This window comes from Solanum dulcamara, chromosome 5 (genome assembly GCF_947179165.1).
Source record: "Solanum dulcamara chromosome 5, daSolDulc1.2, whole genome shotgun sequence".
Classification (NCBI taxonomy): domain Eukaryota; kingdom Viridiplantae; phylum Streptophyta; class Magnoliopsida; order Solanales; family Solanaceae; genus Solanum; species Solanum dulcamara.
In genome coordinates this window covers 68,492,958-68,520,411 of record NC_077241.1, presented here as the reverse complement: position 1 = coordinate 68,520,411, position 27,454 = coordinate 68,492,958, and the positions used below count along the sequence as shown (strand labels likewise).

The 27,454-nt window shown below is 35.3% G+C and overlaps 1 protein-coding gene and 1 pseudogene across 1 annotated transcript; one reads left to right on the top strand and one right to left on the bottom strand.

Annotated features, from left to right (window-relative positions):
* The first annotated feature begins 5,771 nt into the window (after positions 1-5,771).
* Positions 5,772-9,050, top strand: LOC129889482 (AIG2-like protein D; annotated as a pseudogene).
* Positions 9,051-9,653: 603 nt separating this feature from the next.
* LOC129889481 (L-arabinokinase-like) lies at positions 9,654-25,613 on the bottom strand. Its single transcript, XM_055964788.1, has 28 exons — positions 25,306-25,613; positions 24,202-24,309; positions 24,033-24,101; positions 23,813-23,896; positions 23,257-23,333; positions 22,822-22,888; positions 22,600-22,657; positions 22,444-22,511; positions 22,288-22,350; positions 21,277-21,330; positions 21,094-21,196; positions 20,900-21,009; positions 20,622-20,798; positions 20,323-20,495; positions 20,063-20,231; positions 18,506-18,589; positions 17,214-17,339; positions 16,730-16,860; positions 16,571-16,652; positions 15,595-15,682; positions 14,424-14,467; positions 14,228-14,323; positions 14,073-14,149; positions 12,919-13,116; positions 12,274-12,439; positions 11,239-11,310; positions 10,236-10,439; positions 9,654-9,904 (listed from the first exon to the last, which is right to left on the bottom strand). The coding sequence occupies exons 1-28, from the start codon at positions 25,402-25,404 to the stop codon at positions 9,782-9,784; spliced, it is 2,970 nt and encodes a 989-aa protein (XP_055820763.1). The 5' UTR covers positions 25,405-25,613; the 3' UTR covers positions 9,654-9,781.
* Between the last annotated feature and the right edge of the window lie 1,841 nt (positions 25,614-27,454).

Below are 27,454 nucleotides of genomic sequence, written 5' to 3'. Positions count from 1 at the left end.
GTAGCTGAGGATTTTGGAATGCCACCCTCTAATTCTGTTGACAACCTTAGAAACCATGTCCGTGTAGTACATGACTCTCTGCCTGCCAATGTAGAGAGGGCATCCTAAGTAGGTGATGGGACTATGCTTTTGAGTGAAATCTGTAACCTGTTTCACCATATCCACATTGTCTTGGAGCGCATTGGAATGCATTATGAAGTGGCTCTTATTCTTGTTTATAATTTGCCCCGATGTCTGCTCATATAGGGTCAAGGTCTTCATGATAATCTGAAGAGTTTCCCTCCTTCCGGAGGTAAAGATGATAACGTCATCCGCAAAACTCAAGTGATTAATCTGTGGGCCTCTTTTTGCCATATGGAAACCCTGGTAGAAGTGGTAGCTATGAAGACTATTCAGCATTCGGGACAGCACCTCCGCTCCTAAAATGAATAAGGCAGGAGAAAAAGGGTCACCCTATTTTAGCCTTCTGGTGGAGTGGAAAAAACCATGTCTAGACCCATTAACGAGAACGGAGTACCAGTTATTAGACATGATTCGCCAAATCATATCAATAAAGGTCTCACCGAAGCCCATTCTTCTCAGTACCAGACAAGTATAGGACTAGGAGACTCTATCATATGCTTTGGCCATGTCTAACTTGATAACCACATTCTCGCCAATAACAGGCTTCCGGATATCGTGGATAATCTCTTGTGCTAGCATGATATTTTCTGAGATGCTTCTTCCTTTTACAAACCCGGACTGATTAGGAGAAATAAGACCGGGGAGAATGGGAGAGAGCCTGAGGCAAATGAGTTTTGATATTATCTTATTAGTAAAGTTACTGAGACTAATGGGTCTATAGTCAGAGAGCATGTTGGGGTGATCTACCTTTGGTAGCAAGACTAAACATGCATGAGAAAAAAACTTAGGCATAGCATGGCCACAGAAGAAAGAGTTAACCACTGCAAGTAGGTCCTCCGAAATAATTTCCCAGCAAGCTTGGAAAATTTTTCCATTCATGCCATCCGGACCGGCTGCAGAGTTAGGGTTCATGGAGAAGACCACCTGTTTTAACTCCTCAATGGTAGGCGTGGCTTGAAGGCTTTCATTCTGAGTAGTTGTGATCATTCTAGGAACGCAATTCAAGATGTTCTCCGAAATCGGAGACTCATCACCTGTGAATATTTTTTGAAAATGATCACAAGATGCTCTAGCAATGTGTTCGTCGCCTTGAATCAAATCCCCCTCTTCGTTAGTAACCTTGTGAATGAACAGTCGTCTTCTCCTGCCACGAATTAAAGCATGGAAATACTTGGTGTTAGCGTCTCCATCCTTGAACCAATGTAGTTGAGTTTTTTGTTTCAGAATGTTCTCTTCAATTTTAAGAAATCTGGTGTATTCGGCGTTGAGAGCATGCAATTGCATCCTGTTCTCTTCATTATTGGATATTATCAGATTTTCTTCGGCACTTTTCACCAATTCTTCATATTCCTTAACCTTGGCAAAAATGTCGCCGAATTCCACTCTCGACCATTTGCTAAGGGTAGAGGATAACCTTTTCATTTTTTGGTGGAATGACCACATTGGATTCCCCGTCATAGGTATGTCCCAACAGGACTTTACAGTTTCAAGAAAAGTAGGGTTATCCACCCAACAATTCAAGAATTTATAATATTTAATAAGGGAATCCTGTCTAGCATTCATCTCTATTAGTAAAGGGTTATGGTCAGAGCCAGTCGAAGGGAGGTGAGTAACTGAAGTGTGTGGCATGACAGCTAACCAGTTATCGAACACCATAGCTCTATCGAGTCGCTTCCATATTCTTTTATGCATATCTCGTTGATTACACCAAGTGTAGTCTGAGCCATGATACCCCAAATCCGTTAGGCCACAAGCTTCGATAACGCTGATAAACTCAAAGCTTTTCTGCATGTTGTAAGGGATTCCACCTAGTTTCTCAGTAGTGGACGTGGTGACATTGAAGTCCCCAACTGTGCACCAAGGAAGGTTAGTGGAAGCGTGATGCAAAAGCCTATCCCAAAGTGGTCGTCTAAGAGTATCTTTGCATTTTCCATAGACAAATGTCATGAGAAATGCATTTGGATGCTCTACATGTTTCATCTCACAAGTGATCTGTTGATCGTCAATATCAATAACTTTACAATCAACATCTTGAGTCCAGAAAATCCAAATCTTACCATTAGGATTGCAAGCGGACCTATCCATACCAAGGTTGATTCTAAAGCTTTGTAGATGAGCGTTGTTGGAAAAAGATTCTAGGATGGAAATTATGGACGTTTGATGGATTTATTTGAGGAATTTTAGTCTATCTATGACACCTTTGGTATTGATACCTCTAGCATTCCATACAATTGTGTTAATCATTGATGGGTTCTGAGGTTATAGAGCCTAGTGTTTGGTCTACTAAACGAAGCATGCATAGTAGAAATTTTTGGATTATGGTGAATACCTCTAGGTGATAAGCCTTGTTCACTAGCTAGCTGGTTCATGTCATTATCTGTGACTTTGGTAGTGGTTTTGGATGGTGCAAGAGTTCTATTAGACTGTTCAGCAGTCTCTTCTTCATCCTCTAGTTCAACCTCACCTTGAAACTCTTGGTCATATATAACTAAAGAACATGAAATTAACCTATACATTAAACTAACTCAAATTTTAAAGCAAGATTTGAATCAATTAAGCCCTGAAAATGAAAATTCTAACTCAATGATAACTTAAGTATATATTTATTATCTAAATCATGATAAAGAAAAAAATTAAAAATATAAAAATCTATATGGTCAAACAAAACTACTAAAAAAAGTCATGAACGAAATTGAGTTTTTTTTTTCATTTTTAATAAGATGTCGCTACACTTCAAGCAAGACAAGTAAATTTTTACCATTAATCTAATTAATTCTAACACATGCTAACTAAAAAAAATAATTACAAATCAACTACATAGAAGACATGAAATAATTATTCATTAAGTAAATAAAACCGAGAAAAGATTCTTACCTATTTTTGAGCAGCGATTGAGACGACGAATTTGAGGGCGATGAACTCCTTGAACCCGCCAAGAAATGAGCGAAAGAAATAAAAAAAGGATCAAAAATCCGAGACTAGAATTTCTTGTGATTTTTTTCGTTTAATTTTTTATGTTGTAGTATTATGTTCTTGCTTCTTTTTTTTGGGTGTTGATGAATGTTGATTCTTTTCTCCCTCTTTTTTTGTGATATCTTGTTCTTCTTTCTTTTAAAGAAGATGAATGTCTTTGTTTATATAAAAAAAGAGTGGAGTTGGTTGGAGTAATAATAAGATTTTTGAATAATGATGAGTTTGGTGGGGTGAAAAAGAAAAAAGAGAACAGGAAAAGGGTGAGGATAAGAGAATGATGATGTTTGAGATTATTTTTTTTAAAAGGGGGGTTAGGTAGGATTGAGAGGTGGAAAAGAAAAAAGAAGAAAGGAGTGGTTAGTATTGTATAAGTATAATATATATGTTGTAGTAAATTGATGTTGGGCCAAAATTATTATAAGAATTGAGCTTTAGGTATATATGTGTTAGTAGTGTAGGTTGTTATTGTTATTGAGTTTATAGAAAGTGGGATGACAATATTGGGTTGGGATGACTTTAGGCCCGAATTTTGGGCTAAAAAATGACTTGAAATTTGGTTAAGGGTGGAGTAAAAAATGGTTAAATTTGTAAGGAAAATAGTCACACAAAAATTAATTTAATTTGTGAATTCAACTAAAAAAATTAAATAAGATGAATCGATATTAATTAACGAGCTTCTTAATCCTAACAAAATTAATTAATTAACTTAGTTATAAACTAATTAATTCAAAAATAAACTACTAATTTACGAAATAATAATTCTTTATATATATTTATAGAAATTAATAATTATATAGATAATTATATATAACTATATACATATATATTATTAAAATATTTAAAAATGATTAAAAATATATTTAAAAATACACTTGAAAATATATTATTTTTTGATTAAAAGTAATCACTTCAGATTGTTTAAAATTGAAGAAGCTCAGTAATTAATATACGTTTGTGGAGGGTCAAAATTGGTTGTCAACAGTTGTCCCTTTCTTTGGGTAGGATCGATGAAAGAGATCCTGGACAAAGAAAATTGACAAAACCAATTTTAACCGACTACATTTCATCGTCCCAAAAAGGAGTTGGTACGGATTTTTAAATTATGGTCGGACCCCAAAATACATATACGCCTCCGATAGGAGTGTGGTTTATTATGATGAAAGTAGTTTTTCAGCTTGTGTCTTGTGAGTTTGATATTCCTCTTCGAGTTGTGTCCAGTTTGTTGCTAAGAAAAGGTTCTACGTTGTGTTGCATCCTCTTTGATGTCGTTCGCACTTTCTTTCATCCTCTTTGCATGTTGAAAATCTCCATTGATCCATTGGTAGGATAATGCTTCTCTATCAGTAGGATGGTGATCCATTGATAAGATACTTGACAAAATAACTGTATGTCCATCGGTAGAACGAATAAAGATGATGGTAGGATATGATGCATGTCCGTTGGTAGGATGAATGAAGATTGGCAAGTTGCACTTCAAATCTTCTCTGATATTTGATGCGTCTTACGCATGCCCTTCAGGCGTTTATAACGCTGGAAAATGATGATGTTTCTCCTCGATGAAATCGATATACAATAGCCCTCTCGGCAAATAAATATGCAAATGTCATCCTCTTAGATGGTTTGAATGATGCACGACCCTCTTGGCAATGCAATGTAATGAAATGACCCTCTCGACAAATAAATATGCAATGTCATCCTCTTGGATGATTTGAATGATGCATGACCCTCTTCATTATTATATTATTATTTTTTATTTCATTTATTATTTCTTATTTCATAAAACAATTTTTTTTAAAACATTTACTATATATAATTTTCATATTGTTTTAAATTATAGTTGTTTATTGTATTATTTGTCCACCAATTTATATTTTTGCATATTTAATTTTTGTGAAGGTTAATTGTACTTATATCAAATTCAAATTTATAGTAGAATTAAAATAAATTTAATTTTAAAAAAATCAAGTAAAGGAAAATAATTTATTTAAAATTAAAATTTTAATCTAAAATTAATATTATAAAAATATTACGTAAAAATAATAAAATATTTTAATTAAAACATATTTATAAAAAAATAAATTTTTAATCTAAAATTAATATTATAAAAATATTACATAAAAATAATAAAATATTTTAATTAAAACATACAATTTATATAATGTTTAATTAAAAATATTATATAATAAAATAATGATAAAATATTAGAAAAATACATTTGGTGTGATGAATAGTGTAACACCAAATCGCCCCCTTAGCCCGGTGCTCATGATGTTCTACGGAACCTCCACCGTGCCTGGAGAGAGGGACCAAACAGGGCATGAAAAATCTCTTGGCTCAACACTAGTCAACTTGTGGGGTGTCACATACCCTGCAGACAACAACCGCAACAGTCATCAGTCTGGTCCTTGTTATCCATACCTCCAATCGGATGAATGGAGGACTGACTGACCCAGGTTTTCATGAGCATTAGCGGGTTCTGGAGTGCCTGCCAAGGGTATGGAGAGATTCTTTCTCTTTATTAGAGCCAAGACTGTACGAGGAGAGAAAGAAAAATGGTGTTACATTATTCACACGCCAAATTTAATATGGATTAAAGTAATTTTACACTAAATTTTACCCCAAATATAACATTTAGATGTAATATTTGAAGTGGATTGTCTTATATCTTACTCCATGATGGATAACACGTCTCATCTCACATCCGACCTTGAGCTAAAGTCAACAATACATAATAGAGTAGCATAATATAATGTAGCGTAATAGCACAATCATTACCAAAACCAAAAAGCTAAACATTTGCGTTCCGAATTGTGAAATCAAAACACCAATTGTTGTTTTGCCTAAAAATGGTGTCTGCTAGTAATCCACAATCCCTATTCAATGTTTTCGTCTACGGCAGTCTTTTAGATGACGACGTCGTTCGTGCTCTCCTCAAACGGATTCCACCTTCTTCATCTGCAATTCTCCACAACTTGTCTGTTTCTCTCTTACTAATTATGCATATAACCTTCTTTTTTTTTGAATTTTTCTTATACCCTTTTAGCTAATGGTTCATATCTTTGAATGGGTATTATTTAAATTTATTAAATACAGTAAAAGTTTTTTTTTTCCGGATGAGAGATAGTATGACTTAACAGAGTAAAATTCTGGAATCTGCAGAGTGGATCGTGATTAGTGTTCAAGAAATGTGGCATTTTTTTGGTGTATCCTTTTAGCTTATGGCTATAAAATGATGTTGAAATTTGATTTTCAGTTGATATTTGGGATTGAAATTAAAAACCTGATAGTGAAAACATATGATATATGTATTAAAGTTTCTTATATGCTGGAGATATGTGTATTCTTTGTTTTGAAATGAATCAGATAGAAAATTGTGATTTTAATGAGAATTCTATCATTCTTAGAATCAAAGTTTCAATTCCTGTTCTGCTTATTATTATGTGAACTCTGCAGTACTTTAAGGGGTTGTTTGGTTAGTGGGATAAGGATAATAATCCCTGGATACCCATTTTATCTTGTGTTTGGTAATAGATATTATTTAGTATAAGGATTATCTTATCCGACCATTTTAGTATAAATGATATTCCATGGATATCCTTGTCTATCCCATCCCACCAGCCAAACGACCCCTAAGATAGCGGGCTACACATGCTTCAACATACATTCTTAGTTGTGATTCTTGAAAATGTCAAGTTGTAGTTGTCAACCATTGTAACATATATACGTCTTGTTTTGTTCGTTTTGAAGAATTTGTATTATATGAACTAGTGTGATGTATGACTATTTCGTGTGTAAATACATTATACTGCTAAGTATTATGTGTACAATGTTGTACTTTCAGAGAATTTGTATATACCAAACTGTGTTGTGTCGTGTGTTGTTTACTATTCCATTCCTAAGTACATCTTACTTTGCATTGAGATATCTCTGGATTCTGTTTGTTTATTCTTTACTGGGAGTTTCCAAATGCTAATTAATGAGATTTCTATTTTAATTTTTGTGTATATACGTTAATGTCTTATTTGCTCATTGCTTTTGTTGTTTCTTTAAGTAATAGAGTGATAGATTTTCTAGGCACTGATTCCGTTGCTTTGGTTCAGCCATAGGTTTAGCATCAAAGGGTGTGTTTATCCTGCCATTCTACCTGTAGAAAACAAGAAAGTTAATGGCAAGGTTTGTTTGACATATTCCACTTGTTGTCATAGAGAATTTACAGTGTATCAAAGTACTATGTTATAGCTGTTCCAGATATGCTAAATGATGAATCACTTAATTATCATCTAACATTTGAACATAATCTGATGAATGAATTGTAAATATTTTCTGTTTATCATTTTTGCTAAAGAATTTTCTTTATCAGCGAATCAATGGTTTGATATTAGTAAAAGTTTCAAGTGAGACTAACGAAAGTGAATTGATTGATTGGCATTGGGGAAGTTATGTTTACTTTTTAAGTACACTATAGGAGATAACTTTTGTCACAGTTCTCTTGTTAAAAGTGGAATCACCGCCATTCTGTTGATTCAGTTCTTCCAATAACATTATGTATAAGCAATACTTGCATCCAGTGACTGGCTGCTGAAGGTCACTCAGAGTATAGCTTACATCCTAGTCCTCCCATAAAATTGAAGATTTGGTGCGTAAATGTGTTAAGTGACCTCCATTATTGAGGTACCAGGAACTCCAGATCAATCCATGTACACTATGCAATTATAAAGTAGGAGTAAGAACAACTGCTGCTTGCAATCCCTTGCCATTGAGACCTTAATGAGAAATATAAGAGCTGACCCTCTTACTGATCTCTGAATGAAATATTTGTTTTGAAAACAATGCAGGTTCTTTCAGACATCACTATTCTGGAATTGGGTATCTTGGATAAATTTGAGGACGTTGAGTATGAAAGGAAAACTGTTGATGTTTCCTTGACGGTATTGATACACTGAAGTTCTCAGGGTTTCTGCAGCACTGTATTTTTGTTCTTGTTATAGCAGTGGCAAATCTCAGAATGCTTGAGTGCCCTTTGAGTAGTTCTACCATCATCCATGTTTATCTTTTTGTTTAAATGTTTCTTGGTTGACTAGGAGGCAGAAGTCTAGTGTGCTTGGGAGGTGGAAGTTTTTAGGTCTTTATTATCACTATAGATGATTACAACTTCACAAGTATAACCAGCGAGTCAGAGCGTTATCTTCACCTGTTGCTTTGTAGTTCTTTTAAGAACATCATGGTTGGCATAAATGGACTGGAATAGCTAGGTTTTCTTCATCCAGTTCTCCCACCTATGTCAGATAGTTTTGACACTTCTGGATATTTACTCATCAGTTTGATTCTGATATCTAGTTTGGGGAACAACATTATGTAGGCAAGTTGAAATAAGTTGTACGTTTAAAATGTATTTATCTGGTTCACAAGAGATGTCGTCGGTTTTTTGCAGGACAGTTCCAATACATTAATGGTTGAAGCATATATTTGGGCTGACAAGACTGACCCAAATTTGAATGGGGAATGGGACTTTGAGGTAATCTGATGTCTTGTATCAGTTGCTTCTTTTCTCAACTAAGATCCTGTAAAAGCTAGTCCTCGTACTTATATGAAAATGCCTTGAAAGGAATGGGAACGATTGCACAAGCAAAGCTTCCTGAAAATGACAATGGAGTTTCTGGAAGAACTGGAGCAACCTGACCAAAGTGGCAGCATATAAATCCTACTATGGAGTTTTAGGAACATGGAATTCAGTTTGGGCTGTACAAGTACTGTTAGTCAATTGCTTCTGTTGTATTATAAGCAGTTGTTTCCTTTGCCTTCTACTTGTGGGATAGCAAGTGACAGCCATTAATATTGTGAAAATTTCATAGTCAGTATACAAAGAAATTTCAAAAAAATTGGTGTTATTTGTGCCTGTACACAGTCTATAATAAACTTGTGACTGATCACATTTAGCATTTCTTTTCTTCTAATTCTTGGCTTTTCAAATTTGTCATTTTTTTCCCTTGGTTAATGTTATATGCACCACATCTTTATTACATACATTCCTCCCTTTTAGCATTCAAAGAAGGGAAACAGTCCAAATTTGCAATCCGTTAAAAGTTGGGATCAAATCTACCCTTGTTGTCAGTTGTAATTGCTGATGTAAGCTTAAATTCTGGCATGTCAGCATATGTTGTAGGCAAACATATACAGAAGTCTTCTTTCACAAACAATTTGAATTCTTACTCCACATCATTTGCTTCAATCAACACTTAGTGTGTTTGATATGGAGTAACATACATTTTCCAGAAAATATTTTCCAATTTTTTCACATTTGGTTAATCAAAATTTTTGAAGAATAGTTTTTCCGAGAAAAACAAGTTCCTTGAGAATGAGGAAAATGACTACCCTAATAAAAGTAGAGAAACAAGTTCCACAAGTAACTTTCCACATTAATAGTCTCCTCTCCACCCTTCACTCTAGTTAGCATTTAAAAGAGCAACTAGAGAGAATACTTTGCATTACATCTTCAAAACAAGCACTTCTAATTAAAACGTCACACAAAAGTTCAGCAGACTTTTCACCATAATGCATTTAATTGAAGATATAGTGGAAATTCATATTATATATGTGTGAGTCCAGAACAGAAAGTTTAACATAGTGGAATTCTACTAAGATGATACTTTTTTTTTTCCAAGTCCTGAAATCTAATTTGCAGAATTTAATTCTGCTTGGGAGGGTTGCGACGACGAATTTTTAGATAGCCGAACCTTCCAGCGCCAGGAGATGAACCTTCAAAAAGAATAGGCAAATATCCTGTTGCAGCTTTATATCTGCGTTGTATCTGCACATCCAAAATAGTTGGCAAAAAAAGCCTTAATATTATGCTAAATCTATATCATCAATAGGACAGTTCCAAAAATTTACACAGTAAAAGTCCATTCAGCTGAAGAAATAACACATTTTCAATCCGTCGCATTTCAAAGAATACATCTTTTGTGTTACAAAACTACCTTTCCAACTTACTGTTTCTACAAGTGTTCAGTACGTATAGAAGGTGATCCTTTTCTTGAATTAGGTGGAATAGTAATGGTGATCCAAAATATGGAATAATTTTGAGTGACATTCAAACACAACCAAGGAGAAAAGTGTCCGTCAAAAGGGAGGGACATTACCTCGAGAATTTGTTCACTACTCTTAAGCGAATTCCTGCCAATTACACACACAGTTCCACCAGATCCACCGCCTGTAATTTTTGCACCATACAGTGTCCCCTCACCAGCTTTTGATGCCTTACTGTGCTGCATTTCTTGAACTAGTTGGACGAGCCTATTTGTTCCATCCGAACCTAGTCCACAATCACTGTAACTGTAGTGGCACTGCAAATGAAGTGCAATAGAACATAAATTTACAATGACACATAAAAATCTGAGCTTTTGAGAACATCTTTGCTACCTTTTTTTTGGGAGGGGGGGGGGGATGACATCTTTGCTCCCTTTTAAAATTGGGAATGGGGATAATTATTAAAAAGACAACTCAAGAGTTTTTATATTATAAGAAAACCAAAAAAAGATGAGTATTAGTTTCGGAACAAGCATTTTGTATTAAATTCAATTTGTAGTTCCTCTGGCTTATTTGAGGATGTGGCGTTCTCTCTACAGATTAAAAGCTATAAGATTGTTGCCAAGAATAATACAAAATGCTTGGTTAGGAGATTAATCTTTCTTACAACGAGAAAATGCCAACTTAATTAAAGACAACTCAAGAGTTTTTATATTATAAGAAAACCAAAAAAAGATGAGTATTAGTTTCGGAACAAGCATTTTGTATTAAATTCAATTTGTAGTTCCTCTGGCTTATTTGAGGATGTGGAGTTCTCTCTACAGATTAAAAGCTATAAGATTGTTGCCAAGAATAATACAAAATGCTTGGTTAGGAGATTAATCTTTCTTACAACGAGAAAATGCCAACTTTCATGTTCTATTATGCTTCAAGTTGGTTACTGATTCTTCCTTCAAAAATTGCTTCTTTTCGAAATACAAGGAGAAGAGCAGTAAAGAAAAGCTAATTCTGATTGCACTTCCCTGTTAAATAACATCTCAATATATTATCCCAGTATTGACAGGGCAGAAACTGGAATACTGAAACTTAAAAAGGGAATTACAAAATGGGATATACCTGATACAATAGTTCTCCAAGAGCGGTCAGTTGATCATCTGAAGTCGCAGATGTTAGCAGCGCTTTAAAGGCCTGTCATCAATATTTCAAAACATCACTCATATCACATGTATTCTGCACATTATGTGTTGTAGTAGTTTAATTCTATTTAGCATAAAAATATCACTCTCATCCCATTGCATATGCCAAGCCTCACTGAAGTCCACACAATACTGGCAAATTCCTTTGATCTTTTCATGTCCAAACAGTGATTCCTAGCTTTTTTTCTTCTTCTCTTTTTTCCCTTTTTAGGTATTTTCATCTAACTTAGCAAACCCACAAGTGCTGATGACAAGTATTCCTTGTGTTCTTGGCCTCACCTTGAAGCCATAAGCATTTGTACCTCTGTATCCAATTATATCTTTTCTAGGGAGCCATTTCTCCCTGTATAAATGTCATCTTCCTTGTATGTTCTTCTAACAGATTTCCTACCTCAAATTCCTCTAAAAAAATTCAGTTTCGAAAGTCGGTCTTATCTTTGTGTTCTTTGTTCTGCTGCAATGTTTTGCTTTATTTTGAAGTCTTCTTTGAACAACTTCAATTTCTTGGCCATAATGTAATCAGCTCTCCATCTTGTAACGTTGATGTCTAGCTTAGTTTGTTTATATTGTGTTTTGGATGCTTGTTTGTTGTAACTTCTATCTTTTTCTTTAAGAAATAATGGGCGGTCAAGGTTTTGCATCTCCTATTATGTTTCAGAGGTGCAGTAACACTTGCAAATTGCAATGAGACAAAAGTCTAAACCACTCTTATACTTCTGTTACCATAAAGATATGAATCACCTAGACTCGGGACAATGTCCTCGTCCATCAATTATGGGTACAATATAAATTGGACATCATTTCCATAATCTGTAAAAATCCTATGAACATACAGAAACCAGGACACCATAATCTAGAGACATTCAATTACAAGAAATAAATAGTAAAACTATAGATAGGATATAAAGAAGAAAATATTGTTTCAAATATGTCAATTACAAATTGATTAACTAACCTTCACACGGAAGTTCTCGTAAATAGGGTGTCTGGCAGCTGCTCTGACGCCATAAATACGTGTTTTGTCAATTGTCGTTACCGGATCATGGTGGTCAGTGTACTTTCCAACAAATGACTCACCAATTAAAGAATCAGGAAGCATCTTGGCATACATAGCCTCATATCTACAATAGCAATATCATTCATGGATTATACAACACGAGATCGATCTGATTGGAACAGCCACAAACAAGCCAGGCATCCCCAAGAATGATGCTCTTATTGCTATTTGTGAAAACAATCTATCTTTTATTTTTTTCACCATAGTTGAAGTATGGATGAATTCATTGTGGAGGACAAGAATAACATGTTTTTCTTTTTGACCAAGAAAGGAATTTGAATGGGAGGAGAAAGGGAGTCATGTATGGTAAAAATTGGCCCGGGGTGGGGGTGTTGGGCATGATACCACTATCTAAAAGATCGTTGACTGCCAAAGATGAATAACATTTAAGCAAAAAAAAGTGAAAACAGCCAATAGTGCAGAGGAAAACAGGAAGAAGAGGAGAGATCTCATACATTGATAGAGAAAGAACTAACAACAATTAGAATGAAGATGAAAACTGCTCTCCTTAATCTTCTAGCACTACCAGAATCATGATTTTACCTGTGAGGTGAAAGGTTGCATAAGTAGTCTAATGAAGCTTCAGCTTCAAGTAATTCGACACCACCTTCCTCTGAATCATCAGGGTGACTGCCATTGGTTGACAAGGACTGTGACAATAGTGTTGACGCAATAGACTTGACGATCTCTCGGCCCATAAAGGCACCAATTCTAACAGATCCATAATCTGCACCTCCAACACTGTACAATGGTGGGTAAATCTTGAACATGGATGGAGAAGGAGAAGAGTGCATATTTATGTTTGGCACATCAAGAGAACATAAAGTGGGTAACTGGTTTACGCTAAATATGTTAAATCAATGAAGCTTAAGAAAGATTTAGCAACTAGTCAATACATTTAGTATCAATGTTTTTTCCTGTAGCTATTCTTGAAGCAGTACAAATTTTCCTCTATCCTCACCATCACATGCAGTCACAGTGAAGATTTGGTTTCTTTACTATGAATTTTATATTGCGCTTATGGGACCTGCATTTGGACTGAAATTCAGTATTCCAAAAGAACTCCTAAACATTTACAAGCTTTCCTGGAGCTGTGGCAGTTTGATGGTTCAATTTTATCAAATATCAAAAGGGATAACCAGAAAATAATGTACTGTGAGATTTAGAGGATCGGTATCCTCTGGAGGAATGGGAATATTCATCCAGTCGTTTTGGAGGTGTCAGCCCATGCAGACCAGGTCAAACCTTGTATTGCTTATTTTGGTTTTCTTTCCTTTCTACTATAATTCTCATATCAGTTCTAATCCAGTGTTTTCATCATCTTTCCCCATATATTCCTAATGTTTTGATGACAAAGTTGGACTAACTGGTCTTTTATTTTCAAACTGATTTGGTTTCCATTCTGGATCTTAAAGATGATTATCACTCAATCATGAAAGACATGAAGAGCTTTAACCAAAACAGATACAAAGAAACAGATTTTGGGGAATTCAGAAATTTCGACGATGAAGTTCAGTGGAGTATTAATCTTTAGTGCAAGAAAATACTGCATAAGCTCAAATTAAATCAGCTTCTGCAGAAAAGTGCAAAGCATGTTAGCTTGGCAACCATTAACTCAGATCCCTGAAGCTAGACAAGCAAGGTTATTTTTCTTTTAAAGATGGAAAAAAAGGTACAGAAAATATTAAAACTGATACCTGTGCCTTATTCCTGAATCAATCCCCCATACTCTTATATGACCAGGGATATCCACTAGACCTAACACCTCGGCAGGCTGCAATAATAGGGAACTAATCTTAGTCATTCGCTAAACATCAATTCAGTAAAATTTTATCAATTATTGGGTCAGTACCTGACAAATCATTGCAAGAAGTTTGTTGGCTTCACCGCATGCAGAAGTCATCTGATCCATTACACCACATGGCGCTCCAACTACATGATTTTCTACCTATCACCAAAAGACTGACAAATCAGGTACTGCACTACTATCGAACGTCAAACAATTGGAAGATAAAAATCATCAATTGGAAGCCCTAGAGAAATAATACCTTTTGGCACAGTAATGCAAGCTCCCTTGGGCTAATATTCAACCCTGGAAAGCAAGAACGCAACATTATGGAGCAATATCAAGAAAGCGTTCAAATTGCTATGGATCAGCTAAACGGGGTGGCTTATACATCGTTAGACCAAAGAAACTTTAATATCTCTTCTTTTTAAAAAAGGCATGCAAAAAGAAGAGATACTACGGAACTAGTAACACCTTTTCTTAATGAGAGCTTTTTCGTTGGTTATTTTGCTAGGGGTGGTCCAGGTAGATATCCTTTACCAAACTCATGATATTTTGTCATGACAATAGGAAGGCTGTATCACATTAATCTTAAAGGGACAGACAAGAATTAACTAAAATTTTCTTTTCCAGGTTGTTCAGATTTTCATGACCAAGTTCATGATTCCGTATATTTCACTCAACAATTGCTTTGTCCGTTCTTTATACTGCAATATGTCACTAGTGCTGTGAGGGGAAAAAAGGGTAGAAAGAAATGAGACATCTTAATGTACACAATGTTGTCTAACTCTTTACAAGTAGCTATGTAAAGTGCATTGATTGCTCTTAACTTTTCAGAAGCATTTTTATATGGACTAGATTTTTGCCCCCGTGGATGTCAACCAGGCTTCATGAATGCTTTCATGCTTCACACAAAAATCTATAGCAGGCTGTCAGCAACAATGTGTGTATCACTTACAATTAATCCTGTCATTTTTTTAATCCAGTTCTTGGAGATACAACTTTAGCTGCACTCGATGTCGTTATGGCTATGCTACTAACACAGACAACCATGAGTAGTGTTTCATTGACAGGAATGACCACTTTCTAGTCTTAGTCGGTCCATTCCTTAGACTTGGTGAACTCCTGTCGAGATGAAGTAAACATTGTTCATTCCCGAGATGTCCCCCTCTCCCTGTTGTCAATTTCCTCCTATTGTACTATCATTTCAGATTGTGCACTTAAAGCAAGGGGGGAGTAGGTAAATGTATCTACACCAGTTAGCTACGCATAAAAGTCAAATTTCTTAGAGACTGTCCATGTGTGTGCACACACTCTTACTCAGTACAAGTTAGCAGTGCATGGTCTACATTATATGATTCTTCTCGACAAAAAGTACATATTTCATTATAACATGTGTATCGTAATACAAATCAAATGAAAAGAGCAACTACCATGAGAAGCAGCAATGGCAGACATACTAGCAACCTCCACAGATGCAGAGGATGACACACCTTTTCCTTCTGGGACAGCAGAAGAAACCTGCAAGTTCATAAAGGGGTGTCATATAGATTATTTAAACCTTGCATGTTTAATTGTGCAATTTGATAACTTCAAACTTGATAATAGAAAGACACCAGTTATTAAACCATAAATGTAAGAGAGAATTTCAAAGACTCACCCTCAACTTTTACTTCATAATACTAACCTCCCCTGTGGTTAATGACATTTACACTAATCTCTGTTATAGATTTCTCTTACAGGTATAGGGTGACATTCGTTCGAAAATCATATCTTTTTGTAGGTTTACCTTTTCGGTATATTTCTTGTTTGTATACAGGCTTTTGCCCCAATTTTGAATGAAAGCTTTATAACGTCATCAAAAAAAGGGTAGTCACCATTATCGGCGTAAAAGGGAATGAAACAGAACAAAATACCTATATCAGTAGCTAGGCTGGTCTACCAACCTCTAGACGGCCAAAACTACTTAGCCAATGCAATGCTCATTAAGGCAACCACCATCAGAGGGTTTGACAGGTCAGAAGGAAATATTGTGCGTAACTCTCTGATGTATCATGAGTGGATATTATGGCGTGGTATAATCTTTTAGCTCCAGAAAGTTCAACTAGGAAAAATTTAATATTAGGATGAAATTATGTTCACATGAAATGGAGACTAGTGTACGTAAGCAGCTCATACTATCAGGATATTAAGGGAGATGTTACTTATTGTAATGAGGTCTCAAACAAAAAATAAACTAACATTATGCTACATTAAAAGGAATACATGGAGTAAACCAATGCAAATACATTGTATCACCATTGAATGGCATTGCATAGAACAGAAGCATAGAACCGTTGCCGTAATTTCAGTTATTCAAGTAATAGGTACATAGACAGAATAGAAGAAAACAAATAGAGTTAGACTGACCAGCAAACTGATACTATTCTCAAAGCGTATGCCAAGCTCCTTCATCAAAACTAGAACTGTGCCAGCAACATATGCAGCCCATCTAAAATTGGACTGAAGTTAGTATTACACAAAGATAGACATTCAAGAAGGGAAATGTAAAATGGGAAAATGATAAACCTTTGGGAAGGATCTCGGGCAAAATACTGCCTTGCTTTCTCATAAGTTATGGGTTCATCTCCTTCCAAGAAGTCTGACAAGTCCATGTCAAATGTTGGACCACGGTTGCTCAGTTCTGAACCATATGACACCTATTGTGGCACAAATTGGTAAAACTTCAAGAGAATGATAATGATTGCAGTCAAAACAGCTAGGCTATTGCAATTGTTTAGATTTCTGATACTGAGAACTTGAAACAGCTAGTTTGCTACCCAGTCCCACATAAAAACCGAAGACAAATTTGTATCACATTTCAAAGAGAGAGACGTAATTTCTTCGTGTCTGTCTGCAAGTGTGAGAGATTCTAGTACACCCCAAAATTGCACATACGACTTGGTCTCTTTAATTGAAGTTAAAATAGACGAGAACAGCCAACCGCATCCAATAGCCAGCTTCAAAACTAATCATATACTTTAAATAAGTAACTACAGTGAGAAATTCATACAATTTGAAGCACAGGGGTGGTGCCTTGTCCTTTATCCTGCTGCCGAGCCAGAGCATGCTTCCAAAGCCTCTGTTTGCTGGGGTGAATCTTTTGAACAGCTACATGGCAGGCTTCTCTAATTGGCATCTGCAGTAACAACACAAACATCAGTCTTTAAACTTCACCGAACTTCCCTTAACCATTCAAACCTTTTCAGCAAGCATACATGTCAAGCAACTAACAAACCTAACACACTGTTTGGATGGTTGTTACCCATTATATTGTATTGTATTGTTAGTTTAAATACAATGTTTGTTTTGATTGTTACTTAAATTTTATTGTATCGTATCGTTTAAATAAAAGGTAACGACAAAAAGACCCATTTTGTGTAACGATTGATTTGGTGTGATTGCGTCGTTACCTTAATATTTTATTCTCATTTTGTCTTTACTTATTATTCAACAATTCTATTTTATCCTCAACCCTACCTTTTCATAATAGCTTTACCCCGTACCCTTTTCTTGTAGGATTATCATTCAAATTATGGATGTGTGACATTATGTAACGATGGAGAACGATGCAATCTTTCCAAACACTGTATTCATTAAAACAATATAGTACGATACAATACAACACAATACAACACAATACAATACAATACGATACATTATAAAACAATACGTAACGACTATCCAAACAAAGTGTTCATAAGTATGTCTATGAAAAAAATAACGAGATAACATTAAATAGACAATAGGTAGGCAAACAAAGAAAATTGGAATGTCTCAGTTGTGGGGTAACAAGGTTGAAGAAGTTGAGAAATTGAGGATTAATATGTACAATTAACATATTTGTGTAATGACAACAGCCAGATACATATTGCATATACAGCAGTAGACTATTCTGGAATGTGTTTATGCAAGGAAATTGTTAAATGTTATATAAGACCGAAAAGTAAAAAGTAATGACACTGAAATGAAATGTCCTACTACTTCAAATGGAGCAACAATGTGACTAGCATTTAAATGGTTGGTTTTAAATTATATTCAGAATGCAAAAAGGGCATTCAGACAGCAACTAAGTGGTCAATGAAATAGCAAACCATCTACAAATTCAAACCTGAATTAGATAACCTTAGAGAAATCGTAACTCAAGCTACATGCTTGGCTCATATCTGAGACCAAGTTTTAGATAGAGAAGCTAAGAGCTAGAACCTATCCATCGGACAAGTTTGGGATGTCTTGAGACCACAGTTGGTCTAACAAATAAGAATAGGCATCACAGAAAGATTTAAAAGTAGTAATATAGGATACCTGTAAAACAAGGCTTCCAGAATAGTCAGCAATTCCACCCATGACATCTAGTCTTCCAGGTGCTCTTGCCACAAAAATGTCATCCTATATATATAATTTAGGCAGTAAGCCAGGTATAACAGAAAGCTTAAACGAGATTAGGAAAAGCCACCTTTGAAGATAAAAACAATGACTGAAGTATTCAAATTCAGAAGGAAATACTCTATATGATGGACGTGCTTAGTGTTCTCAAGAAGACCCTCTCTCCCCATAAGTAGGTTTTAAGACAAACTTGGAGATTCTAGAGATGAAGCAACTTTAGTGGACCAAGGATGCATCAGAACAAAAGGAATATGCTAATGACAGTACACCAAATACATTAAGCTTATTCATTCTCCAAACTAATGGGAATGAAACATGAAGCCTGAAATAAAATCATTTTCAACATTCTGATGTGGCTAAAAAAATAAAATTGTCCTATCATTATCGTTCCGTTAAAGTCTTTTCTATCAAAAAGAGACCATCTTATCCTTTTAGTTAGAAATAAGATCTGCTAGTACTATCTTTTTAGTTAAGAGGCAAAGTTATACTACTTCCATGAGTTCTGAGTTCGAATTTCCCATTTCTTACATTCCCCCCTTGACTTTTCGTCTTCTCCTTTTGGGTACTACATCAACCTTGGTATTAGAACCCAAGTTTTAATTCATCACGCTGCCGTATTCTTTAGTACCTCCCATTTACTGTTCTTGCCACTGGTTTCCCAAAATTTTCTGGCTCTTCAGTTGGTAGTCTAAAAAAGTCCGTATTCAACGGGTGCGAATAGACCATTATATGATGATGCGTGGATCAGCAGTGATGAGACTCATATTAGTAATATAGATCTTTTAAGAGTATTGGATTGATTGATTTGGTGCTGCGATTTCTATCCCTCTTTAACACCCTTCTTCCTCCTCCCCTCTCCTATATTTCCCCTCCATTTATCTCCCATTCTTCTTTCTTCTTCCTCTTCCTAGTTGCCTCTCTCTCAATCTCTTCCTTAAAATATTTCTTTGTTTCTCTCTCTCTCTCTCTCTCTCTCCCTCTATTCTATTTGTTTATCCCCTTTCTCATTCCTTCTTCTTTACTTCCCCCTTTGGTGTCGCACTATTTCTAATTTGAGGTGAGTTTAAGTTATATATACTGTTAAGAGTGTAAAAATTATCTACAGGTAAGCCTCTTAGAATGTGAGATTTGAAATCTTGAAAGTAAGACAGGTTACGTGCTACAAGTAAAGATCACTTTTTGGAGTAAAATTCTTTATACTAACAGTGTATATAACTTAAACTCTTTGAGGTATGACAGGTGCAGTAGATTTAATGGAACAATGCATCATTTATTTTTGTGACCGAAATATTAAATGATTCAATGTTGGATTTAAGCAATGTTATGTGTTCTACTTTACCTCTATATGGTAATTACAAGTCTCTCTTCTGTTTTTTTTGTGGGTGTGTGGGTGTGTGGGTGTGTGTGTGTGACAAGTTGTAGGGTTAGTCAACCAAATAAAACTACAAAAGAGAGTTTGGCATGAAATGAAGAGACCTCCCAATTGAAGAGACCAGCGGCAGCTTTCCGCTCCCTAATGGTGTGCTTTCCTGTTTTTGTTGGGGAATCAACCAAGGCATCCAATCCTGCCAAGCTCTTCAAGAAACTCAAGGTATCTGACAGACCAAGAAAGTCACCATGGAGAATCTCAAAGTCTCGAGGAAATCTAAGAGAAGAAAATCAAAAACATTAACCCCTATTAACACTCGGCAGTTATTCTGCTAAATGCTGAGAAAATGGGATGTAAGAAGAATTACGAGTCTGCTAGAGAGTTGTTTTCAGCTGTTACAGCAGTAGGTGATCCCGTACGAAGACCAAGTTCACTTTCTGCATTGGCATACCAATCTGGAATACAGAGATCTCTTCCGGGAACTCTTTGCAACTGATATCCAAGAACTATGGCATCACGCAGTCTCCTTGGCCCACTCAGCTAAAAGTCGTATAATAGCAAATCTTAGTATATAACTGGGTACAAATTTATTAGTTTAGCTCATGTCTAGTTCTTAATCAAAATAGACAAGATGAGGAATAATTTTATTAGTGAACACAACTTTACCTTGTCTAGTGTATAATTTTTACCATAAGCTGTATCCTGTAAAATGCGAGCTGCAACTTCACCACCATTAATTCCTCCTTCATAGCATGGATTCAGGGTCATTGCACGTTCCAGGTAAGGTCTCCAATGTCCAGTAAGTAAATCCCTTCTGATCATCTCAACACCACCTTGATAGTACTAATTAAAAATTATAGGCTTTAATTACAGTATCTTTACAAAACCTTGAGGTAATAAAGAAAAATAACCAAAAGCAAGAAACTTGTGCCAACATACTCAACCTCAAGCATATTTCTGAGAAATGGTTCTTCATTAAAATAGTCTCTACGGACAAATACAAATGGTAACTTGTACGCCAGGGCCTCACTGACAGTACCATATCCAATTTTTCCTGGAACAGAAGAATTATCAGAAGGCTTTATCGGAATAGCTTAATTTTCTACCGAGCATTTTAGTGATGCAATATGTAACTAACCTAGCATGCAGTCTGATGCTGCCATTAGATCCGGGGTATATGCATCTTTTACAAGCTTTAAAAAATTTGGAGGTAGCTTCTCGCTCTCAGAGGCACCACAAACCTGAATAAAGACAGGAAAGATGTCAAATTTAATCATGTAAGGAAATAATACATGTGCTTAAAGTTCAAGAGATCATATACCAGACACAACCAACCAGTTGGCAAATATTCCTCCTTCAACTTCCAACCTGCAGGCTGCAAATGAAAATAGGAGCATTATTCTAATAGTGATATGTTGATTATAGGATATTTCTATTAGTGAGGAGAAGATGTGTAAGACAATATCGGAATGACAAAATTGATATACTCTCTGTCCTAGATGTTTTTTCTTTCACTCTCACTTTTGAGATGCCGAAAATAAGATCTCTTGTACTCCAAAATTACCCCTTTTATCGCGAATGGTAATGAACTGAAAGTAAATGGACAAGATAAACTTTCCCAATTTATACAACACTCTTTCTCTTTTGGGATATATCTCAACTTATTTGGTACCATTGCATTAATTATATCATTTTATAGAACTTTTCACAACAACTCAAGTACAATTAACTAACCAGATTAATAATTAATTTTATGAACTTTTTAACGCTTGTTGTAACATTTTCTTCCACTACTTCTACTAATACTCTAGTCAAACTAATGTCTAAAACTAGTCAAACATTAAATGGGAAAGAAGGAGTATGCTTCATTCACAAGTTATTATTAAGTTTTCCGTCAACCTGAAAATGTTTTAGGATCATCTTGTTATTGACAACTCTACTCATTGTTTGTGCTTTTTTTTTGTGTGTGTGTGGAACGGGTATAATGGTAATATTGATAATCTACTCTTTGTTTGCCTTATATCAAACTATATTAATTAATTTTCAAATTCGCAAATCAATATCGATTACTATAAAGCACCAAGACCATGAACAGAAACAATTATGGTTGAACCACTCTTCAATATCAAAATTTAAATTAAACACGAGAGTCCAACTGATTAAGGAACAACAAACAAGAACATGATGATAAGCAATCTTGGAAAATTGTCAAGGAAAGAAGGGAAACAAAGCTAGTAACTAAATTCAGTCTGCAACCAAAGTTTCTCGACAAAGTTTTACTGCTGTTCCTATATTTCTTAGATGACCTAGTCAAAGAGATCCGTAGACTCACCTGTCCACCAAAATTCAGAATAACAACCTTCACATCCTCCCCAATTCCAAGTTCTTTCCGCACCTACAATAGTGACAATAAACTAATATCTTTAGATACACATTCTTACAATTATTCTAGCTCTTTCAAATAAAGACTGAACATTGTGTTACTGACCTCTTTACGAGACTTGTGCAATCTCCTTACAACCAATGGCACGTCAATTATATCACGAAAAGCAGGCACTGCAGTAATTAAGCAATTGACCTATAGTTGATGAAGAACAGGAAAAACAAATAAAACAACATTTTGGTACGCGGCACACCAACATACTTGGACAGTATCCTGGAAGTCGAATAAGAAATTCACAATGAGAATAGTCCTCTGCAATCTGCATTAGACATAAAGCCACCAAAAAGAAGAGATATTTACATTTTGGTAGAATATAATCAAACTGAAACAAACTTGGACAGTAGCAGTGGGACAGTTATCATAATGTATTATCAAGCTAAAAAATGAACAGTAGCAGGATATGATTAAGTTCTCAGATCTCACCTGCCACACTATTGACCTATGATGATTTCCAGCTGCCATTACATACTCTGCGTAGATGAAGTCCCAGCTACACGAAAAAAATATTGGCAGGTATATAAGAGCTATTTATTTAACCTTGATCTACTGACGAATATAATGACAATCAACAAAAGGGCATAGTCCATCAATCGCCAGGAATCATCACAAATAATAGCACCATGTTGTACAACAGCCTAAAAGGATTAATCAAAAATATAAAATAGTTTTCAGGACTTAAAAAGGATCAGGGATATAATCTGGGTGTCCGTTCTAAACCTCAAATCAAAGAAGCATGCGGCATATTTCACTTGACCATCATTTACCTGAACAATTGTTGTATCATTATATACACTCCCATTTCACCCAACAAAAAGGACAAAGAAGATACGAAGTAAAAAGGGAATCAGACGTGAAAACCTGAAGTTGGTGATACAAACAGATGGAATTCCAGCATCAGCTGCTGCCCTGCAAGCAACTGGAACAACATCTGATACCTGTTTCCAGAATACAGAGACATAAACATCATCCTCCAAATTCCTTGGAGAGATGTAACGAGAAAAGGCAAAAATCACTTTTTGGAAATAAGAGGAAAAAATTCCCCTTCTTAATTGCAGGTTTAACTATAAACAAGCAGATTTATCGTGGTAACACAGAGAGCAGTGGACAAAAATATAATGCTAAGACAAGGTCATATATCTCCTAAGCCAATTCTGAAGGGAAGAAATGATACCTTCCTACATGCTTATTCTACAAAACAACGATTACATCACAAAAGTAGTGCTAAGACAAAGTCGTTATGACCTAAGCTAAGCTTCCGAAAGAAAAAACACCTCTCAACATTCTTATTCTATTCACTCTTACTTATCCATATCTATTTAACACCAGTGACTAGTAACAACTTATTGAGTTAAAAGGAGGCCAGTAAAGTACTTATAGTTTATCATGGATGAAATAAGAGAAGCAATTCTTTTACCACAAAATCTGCCTTGATGGATTTTAGCCACTCCACTTCTGTTGCCAAAATAGATGCACGTGGTACAACAGCAGTCTCAGAATACTGAAGCAACAAAGTTGCACATACAACGATTAAGCCAGTGAAGCATAATATCTTATCTAGCAATATAACAAAGAGATACTAGAATGGAATTATAATCTTCACAAAAAGGTCCTACGGCAGTGGCCAGTGGGTATACCTTCTCTAGTGAGGCAAGACGATCCACTGTCAACGCATCAGCTTGAACTGCTCCGCAATCTAACAGTACCTGCAAAGTGTTACATAATGTTAAAAACTAGTAAAAAAAAGAACCCATTGAAGAAGTAAATTAGGAATTCTTCAACCAGGGAGCACAACAATCAACAGACCTTGCGAAGAAAAAGTCGAGGAGATTGTATCTCAGATGTAAAGACAAAGGCAGGTGCACCAGTGACGACATGAACATCATGCCCAGCTAGGATGAGATTTCTAGAGACCTAAGCAACAGACAAATCACATTCATTGGGATAGAAATAATTTCCATAATGCAAGAAAATAAATCAAGATTTAAACCACAGCTGACAAGCAGGACAATTGTATGATCTTCTGATGCACCAACAGTATGCAGAATTGCACTATGCAATGATCACAGTTGAAGGACCATGGCGTATATAGAACATCACAACCATTGGGACAGCGGTCTACGTCATTTACTACTATAAGTTGGGATAAGTAGGTTTCTGCACTTCAAGAGTGCCATTAATTGCATAAAAATTTAATTAAACAATTGCACCATTCCCCATTTCCCCTTTCTGATATTTTGATAACATCTCTAATAAGCCCATTGAAGTTAAAACCTGAGACATACATATTTTTTAGGTTTTTTGCCAACACTTCCAAGAAACAGTCAAATGAAAGTCACCAATCAAGACCAGTTATTTTCTTCCACCTCCACATTTCTGGTTCACCCTCATATCTCAGCAACAAGTAGATAATCAAAGTAATGAAATCATGTGCAAAGTCCTTCATTCTTGGGTCCTCAATAAATTACTAAAGAACTCAATTCTGCCCCTTCAAGGAAATCCGTGATCAGAGAAAGCAACAAGATCAGGAAACACCCAACTGACCAATTACGCAAGGATATTCTAGAAACAAAGAATTACCCAAAACAAAGATAAGAGTCAACAATCAAGACCAAATTTCTTTTCCACTTCCACCTATCTGGTTCACCTACTAATCACAGTAATGAAATCACATGCAAATGGTTGTTTCTTGGGCATCAATAAGATCATAAATAACTTCAATTATGCCCCTTGATCAGAAATAAATGGAACTTCTACGAAAGCTCATTATCAGAGAAAGCAACAAGATCAAGAACAACCCAATTTATCAATTAGAGAACCATTTCAGAAAAAACAAAGAGAAGGGTATTCTCAAGATCACATTTTTAGACTTATAAAGAGAGATAATAAGAAAAAGAAAGACAGAGGGACCTCAACAACACGAGTGGCATGTCCAAAGCCATGTCCAGTTACATAGTAAGCAAAGACAAGAGGGCGTTTCTTGGACTCGTCAACACTTGCAGTTCCCATTTTCTTGATTTGTCTGCAAAATTTTCTCTTCAAATTCTTAAACCCCAGAAAGAAAGAGAGAAAGATTACTTCTTGGGGTGTGTAATTGGTGAGAAATTGACATCAGCTGACGATCTCAGCCTTATCCGTGTCAGTTATTATGACTCATCAAATCCGTTATATGGACTGCAAATTTTGTGGGATTTGTTTGTATACTATTTTATGGGATTTGTTTGTATACATATCAGGGGAATTTTTTTATTTTTTTATTTTATTTTTCTCATAGAATCCCCGTTAGATCCTAATCACGCACTGTTCGAAAATGACGTTTTTAACAAAATTTTCTTTTACATTCAAATTGGAGAAAATCATAGAATGATACCGCCCAGATTCCATTATGTTTAAATAATATTTTTTCTTTTTATATAATCATGTTATCTGTGGCACAAATATTATATTGTTATGAATATACTAAATTAAATTGTACATGTTTATTGAGTTCTGAAAAGTTTAATTGCAATTTTTGAGACTTGCAATTAAGTAGACATTAGTATAAAATATACTAACTTAAGAAAATAAGGAGGAGAAAGTAATAGAAAAGAAAGGAGAATAGAAAAGAGAGAAAGTTGTGTCTCTCTATGCATTATTTTTCAATGCCAAGAATTGACAATTTATAGATAGAAAAAGAGCTAGAAAGAGAGGAAAAATTAGTGGGCAATTTGCCTACTTTAAGTGGGCCCCACTTAGAAAACGACATTCACTACTTAACACTCTCCCTTGAATGTCCACGTGTAAAGAAAAATTTTAGTGAAAGAATAAATATACATAGTTATCCTGAATATACATAGATGTTGTGCCTCGTTAAAATCTTATTAGGAAAAATTCAGTGAAAAAAAGACTAATGAAGGAAAAAGAGTACACAGATCTGGTAATACGCCTTGAGTGTTGCCTCATTAAAAACCTTACCAGAAAAATCAGTGGGATAAAACCTTGACTAAGAAAAAAAGAGTACAACGCGTATTTTACTCCCCCTGATGAAAATATCACTTAATATCTCGAAGACGACGTATTCCAATTTTGTATCTCATTTTCTCAAAGGTTGAAGTCGGCAATGCCTTGGTAACATATCTGCTAAATTGTCACTTGAACGAACTTGTTGGACATCTATTTCACCCTTCTTTTGAAGATCATGAGTAAAAAAGAATTTTGGTGATATAGGTTTTGTTCTGTCTCCTTTGATGTATCATCCCTTTAATTGAGCTATACATGCAGCGTTGTCTTCATACAATATTGTTGGAACGTCTCTTTTCAAAGAAAGGTCGCATGTTTCTTGAATGTATTGAGTTATTGATCTTAACCAAACGCATTCTCGACTTGCTTCATGAATAACTATTATCTCTGCATGATTTGAGGAAGTGACAACCATAATTTGTTTTGCTGAATGTCATGATATAGTTGTACCACCACACGTAAATAAATATCTTGTATGCGATCGACCTTTATGGGGATCAGATAAATATCCCGCATCTGCGTAACCAATCAATGGTGACGTGGATTCATTTGAGTAAAACAATCTCATATTTGTGGTCCCTCAGAAGTATTTGAATATATGCTTAATTTCATTCCATGTGTCTTCGCGTTGGGGAAGAACTAAATCTTGCTAACAAGTTTACTGAGAAAGCTATATCTGATCTAGAATTGTTGACAAGATACATTAATGCACCAATTGCACTAAGGTATGGTATTTCAGCACCAACAAGCTCTTCATTATTTTCATGAGGTCGGAATGGATCTTTATTAATATCAAGAGATATCACCAATTGCACTAAGGTATGGTATTTCAGCACCAACAAGCTCTTCATTATTTTCATGAGGTCGGAATGGATCTTTATTAATATCAAGAGATATCACAATCATTGGGGTACTCAATGGATGTGCTTTATCCATATAAAACCTCTTTAAAATATTTTCAGTATATGTTGACTGATGTACAAATATCTCATTTGTAAAATGTTCAATTTGTAGATCAAGATAAAATTTTGTCTTTCCAAGGTCTTTCATTTCAAACTCA